Genomic DNA, 21543 nt, shown 5'->3' on the forward strand with positions numbered 1-21543 from the left:
TTAATAGTAATCAACACTTTTAAATGTATAATCTTTATACGTGATCAAACTTGGAGGCCACAGAATGACATGAGGATCTTCAAAAATTGCTTCTTTTACATTGCCACCTGCTTCTGCCAGGCAGCCGAAAATGAAACCTGACCATGCAAGTCCGGAATCCTAATTCTGTTTTTAAAACACTCCAGCTTGTTCCTGGTTTTCTCTCCATCGAGAGGAATGGGGTGTTTTGGGTAGTGTATTTCAGGTTTTTATCCATTTCTAGCCCGTTTTGATTACTCTCTCATCCTCATGCCAGGACTGCCAGTTTCTGGCTGCCGTTCTAAAGTGCTGTCAGCTTCAACGTGAGGCTCTGAGGTGCGCCAGCTGTAGACGGTGGAAGAGGTCTATCATGTGCTAAAATTAACTAAATCTTTTCCAGAATGGGCTTGCTTTACTTTCAGCTCTCTTTCCTTTTTTTTTTTTAATTTTTAAATTTTGATTGTATCTATTTTTAAAATTTTAATTCCAGTAGAGTTAACATACCTTCAGCTCTCTTTCAACAACCCATTTGATTTTGACCAATGACTTCACATATTATTTTGAAATATTTAAAATATCTTTAGCAAATATATCTCTTCACCGTTTTTTTTTGTTGTTGTTCAAAAAAAGTATTTTTTTTTAAAGATTTTATTTATTTATTCAACAGAGATAGAGACAGCCAGCGAGAGAGGGAACACAAGCAGGGGAAGTGGGAGAGGAAGAAGCAGGCTTATAGCACAGGAGCCTGATGTGGGGCTTGATCCCATAACGCCGGGATCACGCCCTGAGCCTAAGGCAGACGCTTAACCGCTGTGCCACCCAGGCGCCCCCCCAAAAAAGTATTTTTTTTTGAAAACACACTTCTGCCTGAGACTTTGAGAACTGTGAATGTGTAAATCGGCAGCCACCTGGAATCCGGTTAGGTTAATTTCTATGTCTACTACCTAGCTATGGCCAGCATGCCTCTTTTATCTTCGATTTCCTATAATTTTCCTATTTTCCCCTCTAATTGAACTAGTGGAATTGGTTGTGGAGAATATATGGAATTAACCTTTGTAATTTCTGTTTGCTCCTCTCATTCCGTTCCCACTCCCTGCAATTCTACTGCTGCCCTTGGCAGTCTTTGTTAAGATTTCTCATTCTCCCATCCATTAACTAAAAACAGAGTGACTTCCAGGATCTTATGGCTTCTCATAGCTTTCCAGGTAGTTTAAATTCCGTAGCATAATCATCTATCATCTACCTACTTGTCAGTTTTCCGTCATTCTCCTCTTTTCTTCAGGCGTTCTGAATTGTTTGCATTTCCTTAGAATACATTATCCTGTTTTCTGGCTCTTTCTCTTCCACACAGTGGTCTTCCTGCCTTCTTTAGCCACAAGTCATGTCAGTTTTCCCTTTTCTTAAAGGTTGCCTTCCTTGAAAGGTGTCTCACATCTGCTTCCAAGTGGTCCACTTGGCTAAGTGCTTCTCAGAGTTTCTTGCTTCTTTCAGCTGCTCCCAGTGGGACACCACTCCTTTACAAGTGTTATTGTATGGACCTCTGGGACACAGTCCCAGGGATGAAATCCTGCTACCACAGCTTGGCCATTGGTGGAGATGTGGTGGGCACAAGCCACAGTTCCTTTATTTCCCTGTTCCTTTATTTTTCACACTACCACCATAGATATGGCTGGGTCAGACTTTAGAGAAGACTTGGATTAAATAAATTTAAAACCATGGCTAAAATACAGTTTTTCCCCTGCCCAATGGAAAGCATCCAAGAAGTTGAATCCTTCAGAGAGTGGCTTCTTGTAGACTTCCTTTACTTGTTCGTACTCAGGACTGTACTTCTGAGGGCCGCCTTCTGCTCACTGCATACCTTTTGGGAATCTCATCCCCTAGCCTTGGGGTTGGATTTGGCCCAAAAGTTACTTTTCTCAGCAGTATATTTCTACAAGTTTGAATTCTTTTGGCTACTGCCTATCAACATTATCCATGGTAGGCTTTGACATCAAACCTTGAGGAGTCGGCAAGACTTTGTATTATTTTCTCCAACTCTGATTGTTAAATTCTTATAGGATAGCCATGATTAGCTTCCACATCAGTAGTTTTTTTTTTTCTTTCTATTATATACCTCACTACCTTTGTCATCTCCCTCCAAAAGCCTATCAATATCATTTTGTGCAAGCTCCCTTTTGTGTACTTATGGCAATCTGGCATAGTTTTATCATAGCATTATGCCACAATAATTGATTTGCTTGTCTGTTTTTCTAGCACATGGAATTGAGTGAGTAATCAATAAATGTTTATTGAATGATAAATGAATCAGTAAAGGAAATTGGGATCTGTTATCTTCTAAAATTTGCTCTACCTCAGCAGTTCCTTAACGATTAGGCATAAGATTTCATAGAGAACTAGTTTATCTTCTAGCAACTAAAATATGTTGTCTGTGTTAAAATTTTTTTGTGTTTCAAAATGGTTTTAGATTGCAAGTCCCTTGGTGAGGGAAAAAGGATCAGAGAGCTGCTGAGGCCCAGCTTACAGTTAGTATTTCTTGCCACTGCTAGAGCTTTATTTTGGTCAGTGTTCTGTCCTGGGAAGGTAAGAAAGGGCAGAAATGAGAAAGTTTGTCCTGAGAATCAGTCTGTCCTAATCCAGTAAATGGCAGTCAAGTGCTATTTGTTATATATATATATATTTAAGATTTTATTTATTTGTTTGAGAGAGAGAGAGAGAGAGAGAGAGAGAGAGCATGTGGCGGGGGAGGGGAAGGTCAAAGAGAGAGGGAGAGAAGCAGACTCCGCACTCAGCAGGAAGCCCAACACAGGGCTCAATCCCAGGACCCTGAGATCATGACCTGAGTGAGCTAAGGACAGATGCTTAACAGACTGAGCCTTCCAGGAGCCCCTATTTGTTGTATTATTGATTTAACCCTTCGCTTATTCTGACAAAATGTAAAATCTTTTTACGTATAGGAAAACTTCTATCGGTGGTAACTTCTGTTTAAAAGCAGGAAATAAAAGTTAGTGAGGAATGGAAGAGAGACATTTTCCTTTCTAAATGTGTACGTTTATGCATAAGTGTACAGGAAATTCGTGAAGTACTTTTTTAAAGTTATGTGTTCGATTTTATGTGAAGCTTTTATGTAAGAGGATTTAAAAATCAGTGTGCACGTTTAGATCTAAGCTGTTTGGCCCACTGTTGATCTGTCATATGTATTTTTGGATATTTAGAACACTGATCTCTTAAAGAAGTTGTCAGCAAAAGATTGTTTTCTTTCTATAAAGAAGAAGTAATAAAATGCCTACTTGTTTCAAATATTTTATTTGACTTCTTACAGAAATTTCAAGAAATTGCCGAAAAAAATATGGAAAAATTGAATCGTATTGAGAGGTCACATGAACAGCTGGTTCTTGAAAATTCACGCTTCAAAAACATGTTATCACAGACTCAAAGGGAACAAACAGCCTTGCTGGCAGCCTGCGCGTTGATGGCCGGTGCCTTATATCCTCTCTACAGCCGGTCGTGTGCCTTATCTACACAGAGAGATTTTCTCCAGGAGCAGGTCAACACCTTTGAGTTGTTCAAACTGGAAGTTAGAACTCTAGCCCACGCTTTGTCAAGTGTAGACGAAAAGAAGCAAGAGGAAGCCAAGATGAAGAGAAAACCATTCAAAGGATTGATACGAGTATTCCGGAAAGGTGTCATTGCAATTTTGGCAGCAAATAGGCTCAAGATTTTGGGCCAATCATGTGCCTCTCTTTTTACCTGGATGGAAAGTTTCAAAGAAGGCATAGGCATGTTAGTGTGTACAGGAGAGCCCAAAGACAAGCATAAATTTCCAAGTAAGATCATTTATGCTTTTTTAAAATCTAAGTTGAATATAAGTCACATACAATGTGACTATGTTTAGCCATTATGTAAAAAACTTAAATCATTTAATATGTCAAATCATGTAACACAGTCCCATGTGTATATAGATATATATGTGTGTATGGGTAAGTGTATATTTATGCATAAATTGGTTTTGATTTTTTTATTATGAACGTTGACATTTAAAGAAAGCGGCAAATATAATTTCAACTTTGTCTAGCTTTATTATATATATATTTTTAGCTTTATTATATTTGAATACTCTTTTCACAGTAAAGTGGAGAGTTTATATAGTGATTTTTCAAGTAAGTCAATCCAGAGATTCTGCCCTATTTAAAATTAATTACCAGTATAATTTATTTTCACTTTCTATGAATCAGTATAAAATGATCAGAGTTAAACATCTATTGAGGAATTGAATGAAAATGAGACAAATGTAAATTTTCCAGTTAACTTTTTTTAAATGCTTGACTATTCTGAGGAAACAATTATTTCAATTTTTAACTTTTAAAAATCAAGCTATTAAGTAATATAAGCAGAACTAAAGAAAAAATTTCTTCTCTCTCTCTCTTTTTTTTTTAAGATTTTATTTTTTATTTATTTGAAGAGATAGAGACAGCCAGCGAGAGAGGGAACAGAAGCAGGGGGAGTGGGAGAGGAAGAAGCAGGTTCATAGCAGAGGAGCCTGATGTGGGGCTCGATCCCAGAATGCTGGGATCATGCCCTGAGCCGAAGGCAGACGCTTAACAACTGCGCCACCCAGGCACCCCTCTTCTCTCTTTTTTTTGAGAAAGAGAGAGCGAGTGAGAGAGTGCATGAGCGGGGCTGGGGTGGCTGGGGAGGGACGGGGGAGATGGAGAGAGAGACCTTAAGCAGGCTCCCTGCCCAGCATGGAGCCCAACATGGGGCTCAGTTGCACAACCCTGAGATCATGACATGAGCCAAAATCAAGGGTCAGATGCTTAACTGACTGAGCCACCCAGGAGCCTCATCCTCTCTGTCTCTCCCTTTCTTTTTTTTTTGACTTCACTTAATTTATATGATATATAAATAAATTCTCAGTCAAATCTAACATTTCTTGGGGGCGCCTGGGTGGTGCAGTCGTTAAGCGTCTGCCTTTGGATCAGTTCGTGATCCCACCATTCTGGGACTGAACCCTGCATCAGGCTCCTCCGCTGTGAGCCTGCTTCTTCCTCTCCCACTCCCCCTGCTTGTGTTCCCTCTCTTGCTGGCTGTCTCTCTCCCTCTGTCAAATAAATAAAATCTTAAAAAAAAAATCTAACATTTCTTGTAGACTTTTCCACACTAGGCAAAGTTCTGGCTACAAGTTTTGATCTATTTCTTAAACTGCCAAACGTTGCTATGAATTTTAAACATGGATTTGAAATGTTGGTAGCATTGCAAGATGGATTTCTCTCTGTTTTTGCAGAGCATCAGAAGGAGCACTTACGTTGTTTGCAGGCACTCAGTTGGCTTACCAGTTCTGACCTCCTAGCCGCAGTAGTTACCTCTATGGCCGAGTTACAGGAAGTCATTAGTAAAACAGGTACGATTCTCTCTCTTGGGTCCTTGCAAAATACACTTAAAAACAAATGTCTAGAAATGCTTTATGGCACAAATCCTAATAAACCGTCTCGGAAGAAAATGTTTTTGTTTTTGTCTTTCTTTTATTCAGGTACAGAGAAATTATTACATCTCTAATGATGTAGAGAATTAATGTAAATTTTGGTGGGTAATTTTGTCTTAATTATGGGGAAATTAAATGACATTTCCCGAGAATGTATTCACCTTATTTTTTCCCTTTGTGATCTGATTTTCCCATGGAAATCTCATTAGCTTTTTTATTAAGTAATACTGGTAATGTTTTCATAAATGTTTTAGTCTTTCTTCATTTCTATTTCTTTTTTTTTTAAAGATTTTATTTATTTATTCGACAGAGAGAGAGACAGCCAGCGAGAGAGGGAACACAAGCAGGGGGAGTGGGAGAGGAAGAAGCAGGCTCAAAGCGGAAGAGCCTGATGTGGGGCTCGATCCCAGAAGGCCGGGATCACGCCCTGAGCCGAAGGCAGACGCTTAACCGCTGTGCCACCCAGGCGCCCCTTCATTTCTATTTCTAGCTATACATTTTAGAAGCTTGAGTAATAATGGAACCAGTAGAAAACTTTTCTCGTTTCGTGATATGTTTTTATTTTTCTGAATTGATTTTAAATAGAGTTAACTTGAATAGTCAGCTTCTTTCTACCAGGCATGGAACCACCTATAATAAGTGATTTCCAAAGATCTAAAAATTTTTTTTCATGACTCAGATTGCAGGATATGTTTATATGAGAGGTTCAATGAAAACTAATTTCTCAAGAATAACATACAGTTACCTACTGGCTAAACTATGTCATCGGACTAATTATGGTCATTTCAGACACATTAACAGTAGAAATAACATAATGGATTTGGTAATGCTTGCCTGCTTAATGGAATGTTGTAAGCATTAATGAAATAATTTAGGATGTAGTTTAATTCTTTAGACAAGTCTGCTACATACATGCACATCATTTATTGTGATTTCACATCTCTAAATCTAAGTTCTTATAGTGGGAAACCTAAGATTCAAAAATCATTTTTGGGTTGTGGCCATCGATGTTGGTAAGCAATATGCATCTCTAATATTTTTGCAAAACCTCAGTGTACTGGGTTTGAATTGTGAAATAAAAGTCTAAGTAAATGTATTTTAAGTATGTTGGCACTATAGCTTCAGAGCAAAATTAACATTCTGGAAAGAACTTAATGAAAGTTTTTAGACTTAGTGTGAAAAACAGATTATTTGTGTTCATCATATCCTTTGTAGGTATGCAGACAGTTAAAATAGATTGGTTTCTTAAGCTATAATCATTTTTATATCATTATTTTATCTTTCCTTATCACTGTGCTATATATACTTTAGAAGATAAAAGAAAAATATGACTTGGATCTGGACTTCTAGAAATATGCACAATGATTATAGAACAAGATTGACAACTCATGAACAACTTTAGGCAGAATGTAATCAAGGATTGCATGAGGAAAATACTGGCTTTAAATGTAAGAATCCATAAAAGATGCAGCTCAGAGAGGGGTTACGAGTATTGGGAAGGCTTCAGGGAGCTTTATCTGAAGGCTTTAGCTGGGCCTAGAGTGATAGATAGTAAGTTACAGAAGAGGGACAGCATCCAGATGGAGGGCAGAGCTTAAGCAGGGCTGCAGAGGTGGGAAGAAGCACAGAATGGGAAGAGGGACATTAAGGAGATGGAATGGAGGCCCATGCCTAGCACGGCTGCCTTATACATGGTGATAATTAAAATGTGTTTTCTATTATAACTATATTGGAAAGTAGTGGGGGGGAAGGTGGATCATTGGCATGGGATCAGATAATAGACTTTTTTTAAAAAAGACTTTATTTGAGAGAGAGAGAGAGAGCATGCCCAAGCGAGTCTGAATGGGGGTGCGGAATGGGAGGGGGAAGGGCAGAAGGAGCCGGAGAAACAGGCTTCCCATTGAGCAGGGAGCCCGACGTGGGGCTTGATCCCAGGATCCCATGATCATGACCTGAGCCGAAGGTGGACACTCAACCATCTGAGCCACCAGGTGCCCCAGATTATAGTGGTTTTATAAAACTAGACAGTAAACTCCCTGAACACATTTTCCAAAAGTGGACTATTGCAATATTTTAAAGTTAAATATTGACACAATGGTTATTTGAGACCCTGATAAAAATAGGTGTAGGTAAGACTTATCAAATAGAAGGAGACTGAGAGTGGTGTGTCTTTAAATGCTTGCCGACCGCCAGGAACAGAGCTGCCTTTGATGTTAGAATTTGGTTGGGCCTCTAATAGCTTGAGGAAAGGGCAAGTTCAGGGAAACTTATTTTTAGGAAAGGCTTTAAATTCTGTTGGCTAAAGAACACTAAGTACTTAGGGAAGAGAAAGTGATAGTTGCTTAGAGGGGGAGAATAATTGATGTATTAAAGTCCAGAAGAGTATATACTTCGACAGGTAAATAATTGAGTTATTGTTGGACTAGAACAAAAAATGATGAGTGTGTACGTTTTGCAGAGATGAGTTAACCAGCTGGGCTTATAGAATAATTCATTCAAAACATGATGACGGGTTAATATAGACCTTTTCTAGGTAATGTGTTTTCATTTTTGTGTGTATTCTAGCAGTAGAAATTTCAGATACTTTAGCAGAAAGGATGGGAAAATATTCTCAGACACTTTAAGTACACGGGAGGTTATTAACAGATAATAATGAGGGTAACAAATGTAAAGCTGTAACAGCTTACTTAGTCATGTTGAATTTATAATTTAAGTGTATGAATAACTTAAATAGATGGTAAGCATTCTCGTGTAGTAGAAAGAGCATTAGCTTTGAACAAGGCAGATTTTATTTTGTATCCAGCTCTGCTCGTTATTAGTTGTGTGAAATTGGGCAAGCTGCTTAACTTTACTGGGCCTCAGACTCGTTACCTAAAAACGGAGATAGTACTATCTTCCTGGTTTTTATGAGGGTGTAATGAGGTAACACTTGTTGAACATTTTGTACAGAACCTGGCATATAGTGGGCGCTAAAAAAGCTGTTTCCTGACCACCCATCTCATCATGAAAGCAGTATATGACATTAATGAATAGACATACACACTTATGCTTGTACACATTTTTAGACTACTAATTATTTTCTAGTTCTATGTATTCTTCCAACTGTTTTATCTCTCTTTCTTTCGATCCACCATTTCTTCTTCTTACCTTTCCTTCCTGCTGCCCACTCATCCATCTGCTAACAGACTAACAAATGATAAAAATGTTACTCTAGGCCACATAGTGTTTTATATTTGCATTTAAAACTTATTATTATTGTGGGGTTTGAACTCACCACCCTGAGATCAAGACCTGAACTGAGATTAAGAGTTAGAGGCTTAACGGACTGAGCCATCCAGGTGCCGTGCATTTAAAAATTATTTTGAAATAACTTCGAACTTACAGAAATATTGCAAGTACACAACAGAGACCTTTTCTTTTGCTGAACAATTTGAGAGCAAGAAGCGGACATGATGCCCATTACTTTTTCATATTTTAGTGTGTATTTCAAGCAAGACATTCTTCTACATAACCAGAGGGCTGTGATCAGCGTTAGGAAGCCATTCACACCCCCTTCGACTTTCCTTAGTTTTCCCAACCAACCATGTATAGCCAAAGGATCTGGTTTAAAATTATGTGTTGCATTAAGTCTTGTTTCTTTAATCTCCCCCAACACGGAAAAGTTCCCAGTCTTTCCTTGACCATCATGATCTTGAAGATTATAGGCCAATTTTTATAGAATACCCTTCAATTTTGACTTGTTTGAGGTTTCCTCATGATTAGATTCAGTTTATGTATTTTTGGCAAGAAATCGAAGAAATGATATGTATTTCACTTATGGTATGCTGTCATAGTGTTAGCTTCAAAAAAAAAATCATACTTTTAAAGGATTTTCTCCATTTCTATTAATCTTCTTCTAGGGAATGATTTTTAATGTTTGGGTAATATTTATCAGCTGGGCATTTCATCATTTGTTTATCCAGTTCATAAGAGGATCTTTTCATTGTAGGACAGATATCAGGAATATCAGTTCAGCTTTGATTTGTCATTGGTTCATTGTCTCTTGAATCACCTAATATTATGAGTAGTGTCTTAATTCTTTCAACCAAGTGGGTTATCAAAATGCCAAAATCTTGGGAAGGTTTATTAAGGAAATTATCTGAAGACCCTGAAATGAAAGAAGTTATTTCTTAGAACTGTCCCTTCCTTCTTCCATTTTCTTTTTGAAGAACTTGCTGAAAATTTAAATCATTTTACATGTCAGGACTACATGTTGATGGCATCAGTGTCACTTTTTTTTGTTTTTTTTAGTCCCAGGAAAACTGGTACATATATGTCAATATGAAGTAGTAGCTTTTAATATATTAAATAGTACCTGTATTGCTTCTTGTATTATCTTTGTTCTACGGTAAAAAAAAAAAAAAAAAAAAAAAAAGTCAGTAAATTATTCTTCTCAAAAATACTCTTTTTAGGTACTTACCTTTTTAGAGTAAATTGTGAATTATACACATACTATTATATAGGAGAGAAAAATTTTAAATTGTCTAGGAGAGAAAATTAAACATGGTGAATACATAGTAGAGTATGAATTAAGAACTTGGGCTCTTGCTTTGAAGTTGGGTCCCATTGCTTACTTTGTGTGTGACACTGGGAAAGGTACTTAATCCCTTTTAGCCTCAGTATCTTCATCTGTAGAATTTGGCTCAGAAAAGTTCCTAGTTTAAGGGTTGTTAGGTGTGAATGTAACCTTAGCCAAGTCTCTTGTATATGTAATTGTCCAATAAACGTTTGTTGTTTTATCTGTTTTTTTGTGTTCTCACGTGAACCGATATATTATTTTATTCCTTTCATGAGGTAGGGAGTTCAATAATCGTAGCTTGAATTTACTGCTCGGGAAGTGCTAAAGGTGGTAGCTCCTGTTACCTTCTTAAACTTTGAGGATGTATTTATAGGCAGTGGGCAGAGACCCCAGTTTCCATGTTGCTTCTGTAAATACTGGACAGGTGGCAACCTTCTTCCTTTCATTAAAGTGTTTGCTCACTTGAGATAAATTACCTCTTCCAGGTATCCAAATGGTGTGCCTGCAAGAGATCATTTACCTCAAACAGGGGAGAATGTTACTTCCACTGAAGGGCTGGGATATCAATCATTATGGGAATGGACTACAGAACTCTTTAGATAGCTGAACATTTCATATGTCTGGTCCAGACTGAATTTCTCAAGATAGAAACAAATGTGCTGATTTGCCTGGAATTATCTCTGAATAAATATAGTAGATGGATGTGAATAGAATGTTCATGCATTTTGTTACACAGTCCCTCTGTAATTGAATCATAATTATCCAGAAGATAGATGACCCAAGTATACACGCCCCTGCTATTACTATTCAGAAGTTTCTTTCATTGTTAGAGTTAACTTTGTAGAGGTCATAGCAACTCTTTCAGGTGAAACTCAGAAATCTGGGTCGTATTCAGGGTAACCATGAGGTTTCATACTTAAGTTCAAAGCAGTAAGTAAAGATATTTCTGTTACTAAGTAGTTATTGGTATATCTTTTAAAATGAAGGTTTTATTGAGTCCTAAAGAATAATAAAGTGAGCATTCCTACTTTAGGTGTGGTCTGTGGACCAGCAGCATCAGCATTAATGGGGAAGGTGTTAGAAATGCATAATCTCAGACTCCACTCCAGAGCTACTCAATCAGAATCTACAATTTTCTAAGGTCCTCAGATGACTTATATGCGCAATAAAGTTTGAGAAGAAGTGACTTGGAGGACTTTGTTATTTACGTAACTTCACTTATATCTGAAATTGAAACAAGTATGTATCATTTTTGGTACTTCAGCTGCAAGTGTTTATTTTGGGGACTCACATTTAATTTACTGCATTTTCTTCTGTTTTGTGAATTTCTTTTTTATTATTACCTTTGCATGTTCCCATATTTTTTTCAAACATTTTATTATCAAAAATTTCAGGTGCATAGAAAAGTTGAAAGAATTTTACAGCGAATAGATATTTTGTTTTTTTTAAATTAAAATTTATTTGCCTATCATAATTTTTAAGAACAATTTTTGAATGAATAATTTATCTTTGGAAGTGTCCATGCCTATGTGAAATTCCAGTGTCACAACTTTCATAGGATGTATTTGTGAATAATGTTGTTAAAATAATGTACAAAATCAAAATTATTTTAAGAAATATAGGTGAGGCTTCAGGATATTTTGCAATTTCCAGGTAGTTTATGGGAAACTTCTAAGAGCCTGAAGCCTTTTCTTAGAAGGGTAGGTTGCAAATCCAGATACTATCTAACAAAGCAACATAATTATTTTTTCAGATTTTTGTAAAAGAACAAAGGAAAAAATTTCCTCTCAAATCTACAGTAAAATTATATATGCATTTAGAAATACTGTTGTAGCTCCACCTTGTTCTAGAAGAAAATTATGCCAACTTACAGGTATTTGTAAAATATGACTAAATGATATCCATTAAAACTTGAATAAAAGAAAGTGGAAGCAAATTTGAACCAGGAATGATGTTGAAAAAGCCAATTATGATGCCTACATAGTTGTGTTCAAATTTGGGCCTCAGGAGTCAATTGCCAATGATGTCGTTGAAAAACCAAAAATTTAGGAGAAATAAAAATGTCCTTGGACTGGGACACCTGAGTGGCTCAGTCGGTTAAGCGTCTGTCTGCCTTTGGCTCAGGTCATGATCCCAGAGTCCCGGGATCGAGGCCTACATCAGGCTCCCTGCTCAGTGGGAGTCTACTTCTCCCTTTGCCCCTCACCCTGCTTTGGTGCTCTCTCTCACTGTCCCTCTCTCAAATAAACAAATAAAAATCTTTAAATAAAAAAAATGTCATTGGACCAAGATTAGATAGGAATTTGTCCTGTAGCTCTTAATAAAAGGGGACATCGTGATAGAATGAATAACATTCTCCGTAATCTCAGACATAGAACTCTTTGTCTCTTCTTTTTTTTTTTTTTTTTAAGATTTATTTATTTATTTGGGGGGGGGGCAGAGGGACAGGGAGAGAAAATCTCAAGCAGACTCTGCACAGAGCTCAGAGCCCGATGAGGGACTTGATCTCAGAACCCTGAGATTGCTACCCGAGCTGTGAAACCAAGAGTCGGATGCTTAACTGTGCCACCTAGGCGCCCCTGTCTCTACTTTTTAGGTCAAATATATTGGGATATAGTTTACATACAATAAAATGTACTCATTTAGCTGTAAAACTAAATGGAATTTAAAAATGTATATGCTAGAATGTATACAAGAAAATACATAAAACATTTTCTTTACCTTTTTTGCAGTCACCACTACATACTCCTTGTCCAAGAGAACCACTAATCTTTTTTTCTTTTAATTTTTCTTTTCAAGCATTTTATAAAAACGGAGTCATACAATGCAAAGGCATCTATATTTTCTGTCTTTGTGATTGGCATGGCCATCCACCAAGTAATTAAAGTAGAAACCTGGGAGTCACCATAACTTATTCTTATTCTTACTCTTATGCTCTATAGTCTACGTATTTATCAGTCTACTTTTTATCCTAATCTCATTGCTGTTGTTTTAGCTTCATATTTTTTTTGCTTGTGTTACCTTCTTAATCTATTAATGGGTGTCCATTCTTAGACATACTGTGCCATTCTATCATCTATCTGTTTATCAGTCTCATATTTAGCAAAGAAATAATTTGAGGAGGGTTATAGAAGTAACAAAGAAGGGCGCCTGAGTGGCTCAGTTGGTTAAGCGTTTGACCCTTGATTTTGGCTCAGGTCACGGTGTTAGGGTTGTGAGATGGAGCCCCGTGTTGGGCTCCATGCTGGGTGTGGAGCCTGCTTGATTTTCTCTCTCCCTCTCCCTCTGTCCCCACCTCCCTCCCTGCCTCCCTAAAAAAAAAAAAAAAAAAAAAAAAAGAAAAAAAGAAGTAACAAAGAAGTACCAAGTAGCATTAGTGCATTGGAGAACATTTGTAGAGCATTGAAGAGTATGAGGAAGTAAATTTAGATTTCTTGTGATATCTCTAAGAATATGATCAATATTGATGTGTACTTCTTTGAAGTTGTTTTGTATGTATTTCAATATGATTAGGTCATCCTGTAACCATTTTTCATTGTTCTATTTTTTTTCTTGCTTATTTTAAATGGCTATCATACCGTCTCATCTCATTTGCTATTTTGAGGCTTAAATGACTTAATGCATGTAAACAGTGCTTGATCTGTTGCATATCATTGGCCTCAGTATCAGCAATAGCATTATTCTCCATTTCTTATTGTATGAATTAACTCTTTGGCAAGGTATACAAGACCCTTCTTGATCTGCTTCTCATCTGTATAGTCTCACCTCCCAGTACTGTCATTAATAAACCTGCAATGTAGCTAAACTGACTTACTTGCTTGTTCCCCAGATGTGAGATGCCCTCTATCTCCAAACATACGGAAAAAACTATTTTTGCTGCTGAGTCTTTAGAGGAACTTATTGCATGGATTATCATATTGGAAATATTGAATAACCTCACAGTTTCTATCTTTAAAAGCTACCATGTAGAAAGAAGATACAGAAGTTTTTTTTTTTGTCAGTGTTACTTATATTCATCTTCAATAAAAACTGAGAGTATAGTATTACAGTTCTCTGAATGCAGTAGTGCAGATATGCAGCTTTCTTATTATTTAAGTTGACACAGAGACAGAGGCTCAAGGATATAGGTTTAACAGTTGGGTAGCATATTCCTTAAAGAGGTCTCTTAACCTTGGGCTCACAGAACCCTTCTCAAAAGGATCCACGGGTAGAATTTGGAAGCGGGGGGGGGGGATGCATCTGTGGATTTGGATGGAAAAAATTACATCTTGTTTCACTAACCACTAACTGAACTTTGACATACCCTTCAATTATGAGTGGTGATAACAGACCACGATAATATTAGCAGTGTAGTGACTTTGTTACTGATAGAAATCACTGATGCTTTCATATTGTAATGCAGTTGTTGCAGCTATCTCCAGATATACCTTGTGCTCATGTTTGCTCATCAGTGAGCATGAGACCCATATCACATACATGATGTGTAATCACAGGGTTCCGTGTACACATGGACACTCGTGCAATTTTTCTGCACATGTATCAGGACAGCTTTGCACCTAGTAGTTGTTCTGTGTTCTTCATGTTTATGTTTTTTTCTCGTAGTCCCCAGTACAAACTTCTCTGTTATTTCTTTGAAAGTGTAACCTGCAAACACCTGGAAACACTTCAGAACTCTTTCAAAAGAGTTACTGACACTACCAATTTTCTGAAAAAGAAATAATGAAATTGATTCCATATACAGTAGTATCAAAAACAATAAGATACTTAGAAATAAATTTAACCAAGGAGGGGAAGGTCTTTAATCTGAGAATGACAAGACATTGAAGAAGGAAATCAAAGAAGATACAAATAGATGGGAAGGTATCCCGTGTTCATGGGTTTAGAAGAATTAATATTGCTGAAGCATCCATATGAGCAAAAGCCATCAATAGATTCAATGCAATCCTTATCAAGATTCTAATGGCTTTTTAAAAATAGAAGTAGAAAAAGCACTCTGAAAACTTAGAACCACAAGAGACCCCAAATAGCCAAAGAAATCTTGGGAAAAAGGAACAAAGCAGGAGGCATCACGACTTCCTGATTTCAAGCTATACTATAAAGCTATAGTAATCAAAATGTATACTAGTGGCATAAAAATAGACAAATAGACCAATGGAACAGAATCAAGAGCCAAAAGCATAAACCGAAAACCCAAGTGTGTATGGTCAACTAATATCTGACAAGGGACCCAAGGATAGTCAACAGACATAAGACAGTCTCTTCAATAAATGGTGCTGGGATAATTGGATATTCACATGTAGCAAAATGAAACTAGACCCTTATACCACTCATAAAAATTAATTTGAAATGGATTAAAGACTTAAATATAAGACCTAAGACTATGAAACTCCCAGAGGAAAACAAGGCTTCTTGACATAGGTCTTGGTAATGATTCTCTGGCTATGACACCTAAAGCACAAGCGACAAAATAAAAATTAACAAGTGGGACTATATCAAAGTAAAAAGCTTCCGTACAGTGAAAGAAACTATCACCAAAGTGAAAAGACAACCTACAGAATGAGAAAAATTTTTGCAAACCATATATCTGATAAGGGGTTAATATCCAAAATATATAAAGAACAAATACAATCAATAGCAAAAGAACCAAATAATCCAATTAAAAAAGTGGGCAAAGGACCTGAATAGGCATTTTTTCCAAAGAAGATATATGAAAGGCCAACAGGTACATGAAAAATGCTCAGTATCAAGTCATTAGAAAATGCAAATCAAAATCACAATGAGATATCACCTTATGCCTATTAGAATGACCATCATCAAAAAGACAGAATAACAAATGCTGGTATGGATGTGAAGAAAACTGAACTCTTGTGCACTGTTGGTGGGATTGTAAATTGATACAGCCGCTGTGGAAAACAATATAGAGGATCCTCAAAAAATTAGAAATAGAACTACCATATGATCCAGCAATTTCACTTCTAGGAATATATCCAAAGGAAATGAAAACACTAACTTGAAAAGGTACCTGTCCCCCACCCACTAATTCATGGCAGCATTATTTACAGTAGCCAAGACATGTAAACAACCTAAGTGTCCACTGACAGGTGAGTGGATAAAGAAGTTGTGGTATATATACAAAAGAATATTATTCAGCCATAAAAAATGAAAAAAAAATCCTACCATTTGCAGCAATTTGGGTGGACCTTGAAGGCATTATACTAAAGGTTTAAATAAATCAGAGAAGGGCAAACACTATACAATCTCTCTTATGTCTAAAAACAACAACAACAACAAAACAACCCCAAACCAAAAATCAAACTCATAGAGGAAGAAATCAGACTTGTGGTTGGTTACCAGAGGTGGAAGGTAGGGTGAGGGGAAATTAGTGGAAAGTGGCTAAAGATACAAATTTCCAGTAATAAGATGAAAAAGTCCCAGGGATGCAATGTATAGTGTGGTGACTACAGTTGACACTACTGTATGGTGTATAGGAAAGGTATTAAGAGAGTAAATCCTAGGGGCGCCTGGGTGGCGCAGTCATTAAGCGTCTGCCTTCGGCTCAGGGCGTGATCCCAGCGTTCTGGGATCGAGCCCCACATCAGGCTCCTCCGCTAGGAGCCTGCTTCTTCCTCTCCCACTCCCCCTGCTTGTGTTCCCTCTCTCTCTGGCTGTCTCTCTCTGTCAAATAAATAAATAAAATTAAAAAAAAAAAAAGAGTAAATCCTAAGAGTTCTCATTCTTAAAAGGAGAACATTTTTTTCTTTTTTCTTCTTTCTTTTCTTTTTGTTATATCTCTATGAGATGATGGATGTCATCTGAGCCTATTGTAATTATTTCACACTATATGTAAATTAAACTGTCATGTTGTATGCCTTAAACTTATACAGTGACATATATCAATATTTTTTTTTGATAAAAAGGGGGGGAACAACACAAAGTTACTTAAGTTCCTTCTATCTTCATAGCATGCTTTTTTCATCCATTCAATAAGTATTTATTGAGCAGCTATTATATGCCAGCTGCTTTAAAAAATGAGGTCTAACTGATATATAACATATTAATTTCAGGTGTACAACATAATGATTCAGTATTGCTGTATATTGCTAAATAATCACTACAGCAAGAGTAGTTAACAGTTGTCACCATACCTAGTCACAAAAACATTTTTTTCCCCTGTGATAAGAACTTTTAAGATGAACTCTCTTAGCAGCTTTCAAATGTAGAGCATCAGATTTCAGCTATGGATTCACAACCCTTTTTCTTTAAGATGAAAATTGTATTGACTATATCGACCGAACCAGAGATGAATTCACTGACTTGAGGACAAAAACTTCCACCATAAGTTTTGAATTTATTTGATTTTTAAAAAAGATTTTATTTATTTATGAGAGAGAGAGAGAGAGCACGAGCAGGGGAAGGGGCAGAGGGAGAGGGATGCACGCTCCCCACTGAGCAAGGAGTCCGATGTGGGACTCAATCCCAGGACCTGGGGATCATGACCTGAGCCCAAGGCAGCCGCTAAAACGTCTGAGCCACCCAGGCACCCCTAAGTTTTGCATTTAAATGCTTTGGAGAATTCTGGTGTTTTTTGAGAGAAGCCTATCTTTGCTTGTAAAGTGAACTATAGAAGCTTTAATTACATTTGTAGCAGGGTATATTTGTGTGTCAGGATTTCCATCATTTTTAAAGATAAAAAAGTCAATTGGATGTTCAATATGGCATATATGATGCCTTCTTGAAGATCACCTCGTAGTTAGTGCTCTCAGTTTGGCTAAGCAACAACTTTCACTGGGCTGTATCTTAAAAAATTAACTTATTAACTTATTGCCTTACTTTTAATACCTTAATAACCAAACTTAAAATAGGTTTATAACTGCATTTCAATAAAATCTGCTTTCTTCTAATCATTCCCCCCAAATATTCTTTGTCTGAGTCGAGATAGATTTTTGGATTGTCCTGTTATTGGGCATTTATATCTTCAGTATTATTTATAAATAATACAGATAGAAACAAGGGCTATTAATTCTTAATCAGTGTTACAGGTTTCCCATCCCTATTGCTAACATGGTGCCTTTATAGATGCCAGCTACTCTGTGTACCGGTTCTCCAGACCACCCAGACATGTGTACAAACACGGATACACACAGACACATACAGTTTCACATGAGGGAATCATACCTCATTGTATGATTGTGCCTCATTGTAATTTTTCCTGTTCAGTGGACAACTAAATGTATTCCATGTCAATAAAGGAGGTATACTTTATTAATTGTATTTGGTCACATACCACCCCATTGTTTACATGTACTGTAGTTTACTCTGTGAATTCTCTGTTGGTAGATATTGGTGTCTTTTCTTAAAATTTTCCATGATTTTAAGCAATACTGTAATGAACTGTGATGTAATTAACATGTTTGTGCAAAAACAGTTTATGTTTGCACAGTTATTTCCTTGGCTAAATTCCCAAGAAATGAGTTTGCATATTTTACATTTGGAAAGAATCACCAGTGTGCCTTTCGTGAAAGTCGCCTGGTCTTCCACTCCCATGAGCAGTACTGAGTGCTGGTTTCCTCAGAATGCCTTTGGCATATTAAATTTTGACAATCTTTTTCATCTTTATTAATTTGAAAGGCAAAAGAAACTATATTATTACTTATTTGCATTTTTTATTGTTAGGTTGTGTATTTTTTCATTTGTTCTACACTTATATTCTTTTACAATTATCTCATTATGTTCATGTACGGGGGTGCGTGTTTGTTTCTTATGGAATTATAAGAACTTGTATATCACAGGTATTAACACTTTGCTCTATATCATGTAAATAATTTTTTCATGTAAATAATTTTATGGTTTGTATTTTAGTTTTGTGTATTTTAATTTTTATACAGCTAAATTATTAAATATTTACTTCATGCTTTTTCTATTGGTGATTTACTTAGAAAGGCTTGCCTTACCACAAGGTTGAATTGCTCATATATTAGTCTAGTATTTTCAATTTTTATGTTAAATTTTGGATTTATCTGGGGTTATTTTTGGTTTAAGTATTGAGGAAATGATTAAGATCTGTTTTTGTCCAGATGATCAGCTAGTTGCAATACTTTTCAATTCAGGCACCCACCTTTTCCCTACTGAATTAAGTAAGGTATGTCATTTAGCATATATTAAACTATTATTGTATGTTCTTGGATCTATTTCTTGTGTCTCTGGTCTATTCCATTTTTTCCCCTATCTCTTCTAATACAAGTATCATGCTACTCTTTTCATATGTACATCTTGATATTTTAAAATATAGTAAGACAAATTCTGTCATTACTTTTGCTTATAGTATTTTGAGCTATATTCATAGTTGTTTTTTTGTTTGTTTTTTTAGTTAGAACATAGCTTTGAAGCAAACATCTTGCCATAATGATTGGCTCCCATGTTTGAAAACGATGTCCACATTCATATTTCCCAAATTATTAGCAGTTTGAAGACACAAGCATTATTTTTGGTTTAAGATTGTGATGTGTCGGTATCACTTATAAAGAGTTGCATATAAAAGGGTTAATAGTTGAAAGGTGTACCTGGAAAAGTAAGCAGGGATCAGATCATGTAGGGCCTTATAGAGAATGTTTTAAGGAGTTTGAAATTTATTCCTAGATCTTCACCCAGGCTTAAAAGCAGCAGTTGTGAAAAGATCCTATTTATGTTCTGTTTTATTTTATTTTATTTATTTTTGAGAGAGAGAGAGAGAGAGTGCAAGCATGCATGTGGGAGTGGGGGTGAGGGGTTAGGGGCAGAGGGAGAGGGAGAGGGAGAGAGAGAATCTTAAGCAAGCTCCACATCCAGCATGGAGCCCAACACGGGCCTTGATCTCATGACCATGACCTGAGCCAAAATCGGGTCAGATACTCAACCAACTGCGCCACCCAGGCGCCCTCGTATTTGTGTTTTAGAAGTTACTTTGTTTACGGTGGAGGATGGGTTGAAGAAGGGAAAGATTGAAGAAGAGTAGGGAGACTCTTGCAAGAATACAGATGAGATATGGTCATGATCACAGAGAACATTGAATAGATTGGAGAAATATTAAGGATGGGATGTGGGGGAGATGGTAAGGGAGATGGGGATGTCAGCGATGACAAAGTATTCCCAAGTGTGTGGAGCTGAGTTGGAATTTAAGGTATTAGCATTACTCATGATTAACATTTGTTGTTATTGTATTATTACTCATTGTTATTAATATTATGCTCATGACCAACATTATGATTAAATTAAATAATTATGAATTACATACATACTAATTAAATCATTACTCATGAATCCTCATTTTCGTTAAAGGAGTGTTTCTCGATCTTTCTAAGTGTGAGGACTCCATTTTGATAAGAAGATATATTGTAGACTGCTCTCTTCCCACGTGATAGTTGTATTTTTAGTAGTAGTTGACTTTGATAATGTTTTAAAGGACTTTTAATTTTATTACCCACAACATCATGAGCATATATTATTCATGCTGTATATATTTTTAGGGCTAAGTAAAGATCAAGATGGCAGTGGTTGCTTTAGTTAAAAGTGATGAAACCCTTGAAATAATTCTTCAGCCTCCCCCACCCCTGCCCCAAGATCTGCAGCTCGGAGGTTTAGAATTACTGGTCAAGGGGCACCTGGGTGGCACAGCGGTTAAGCATCTGCCTTCGGCTCAGGGCGTGATCCCGGCATTATGGGATCGAGCCCCACATCAGGCTCCTCTGCTATGAGCCTGCTTCTTCCTCTCCCACTCCCCCTGCTTGTGTTCCCTTTCTCGCTGGCTGTCTCTATCTCTGTCAAATAAATAAATAAATAAAAATCTTAAAAAAAAAAAAAGAAAAAAGAAAAATTATATAAAAAAAAAGAATTACTGGTCAAAACAATTCTTTATGAATTTGTTTAACCTTAAATGTACGGTAATGCCTTTGCTATTGGAAAAAGTCCAGTAAAGTCCTCTTCTTTCTCAAAAGACACATGCTGTTAAATAGAGGGAAAGTGATTAACAAATGTATTTTACATAAACAAGAATTTGTTAAATGTAGCAAACATTTAAACTGTTTAGACAAGTGTAGACATGAGAAATTTCAGTGACCTTATTTTTGTCTTGTATTTCTGTATCATTATACAAATAATTCTACAACTATGTTACTAGAGGATTTTTTTGTTCTTTTTGTTTATTCATTTATTTAGTGTTGAATTAATTGTACTCTATACTCTATAATGTGAAATATGTCACAAAAACACTTCTCACTCATCAAAGCATAAATTATTTAGTGCTGTTTCTGTAATTCCTTGAGAGTCAGCAGTCAGGAACTTAGAATGTATGCCTCTTTCCCACTTTTTAAAAATTCAGAAGAATGCCTTGTAGAATTATGTTGTCACTCAATTTTGCCTTTCAGAGTGGTTAGTGCCTACACAAATTCGTTTCTATGATATAGTAACAAACTGCTATTCATTAAAATTTAATTGTAGTTGATTTTTGCTTTTA

The 21543-nt window shown here is 36.5% G+C and overlaps 1 protein-coding gene across 3 annotated transcripts in view; it reads left to right on the forward strand.

Moving 5' to 3' along the window:
* Nucleotides 1-21543, forward strand: part of CCDC171 (coiled-coil domain containing 171) — a 300691-nt gene that overhangs the window by 130078 nt on the left and 149070 nt on the right. For all 3 annotated transcript variants that reach the window (XM_048223031.2, XM_057313447.1, XM_026506501.4), the window contains 2 exons: nucleotides 3338-3842; nucleotides 5300-5416. In XM_048223031.2, the coding sequence (XP_048078988.1) occupies nucleotides 3338-3842; nucleotides 5300-5416 (622 nt within the window). The remainder of the gene's footprint in view (nucleotides 1-3337; nucleotides 3843-5299; nucleotides 5417-21543) is intronic.

This window comes from Ursus arctos, unplaced genomic scaffold, assembly GCF_023065955.2.
Source record: "Ursus arctos isolate Adak ecotype North America unplaced genomic scaffold, UrsArc2.0 scaffold_18, whole genome shotgun sequence".
In the NCBI taxonomy this organism is placed as follows: Eukaryota; Metazoa; Chordata; class Mammalia; order Carnivora; family Ursidae; genus Ursus; species Ursus arctos.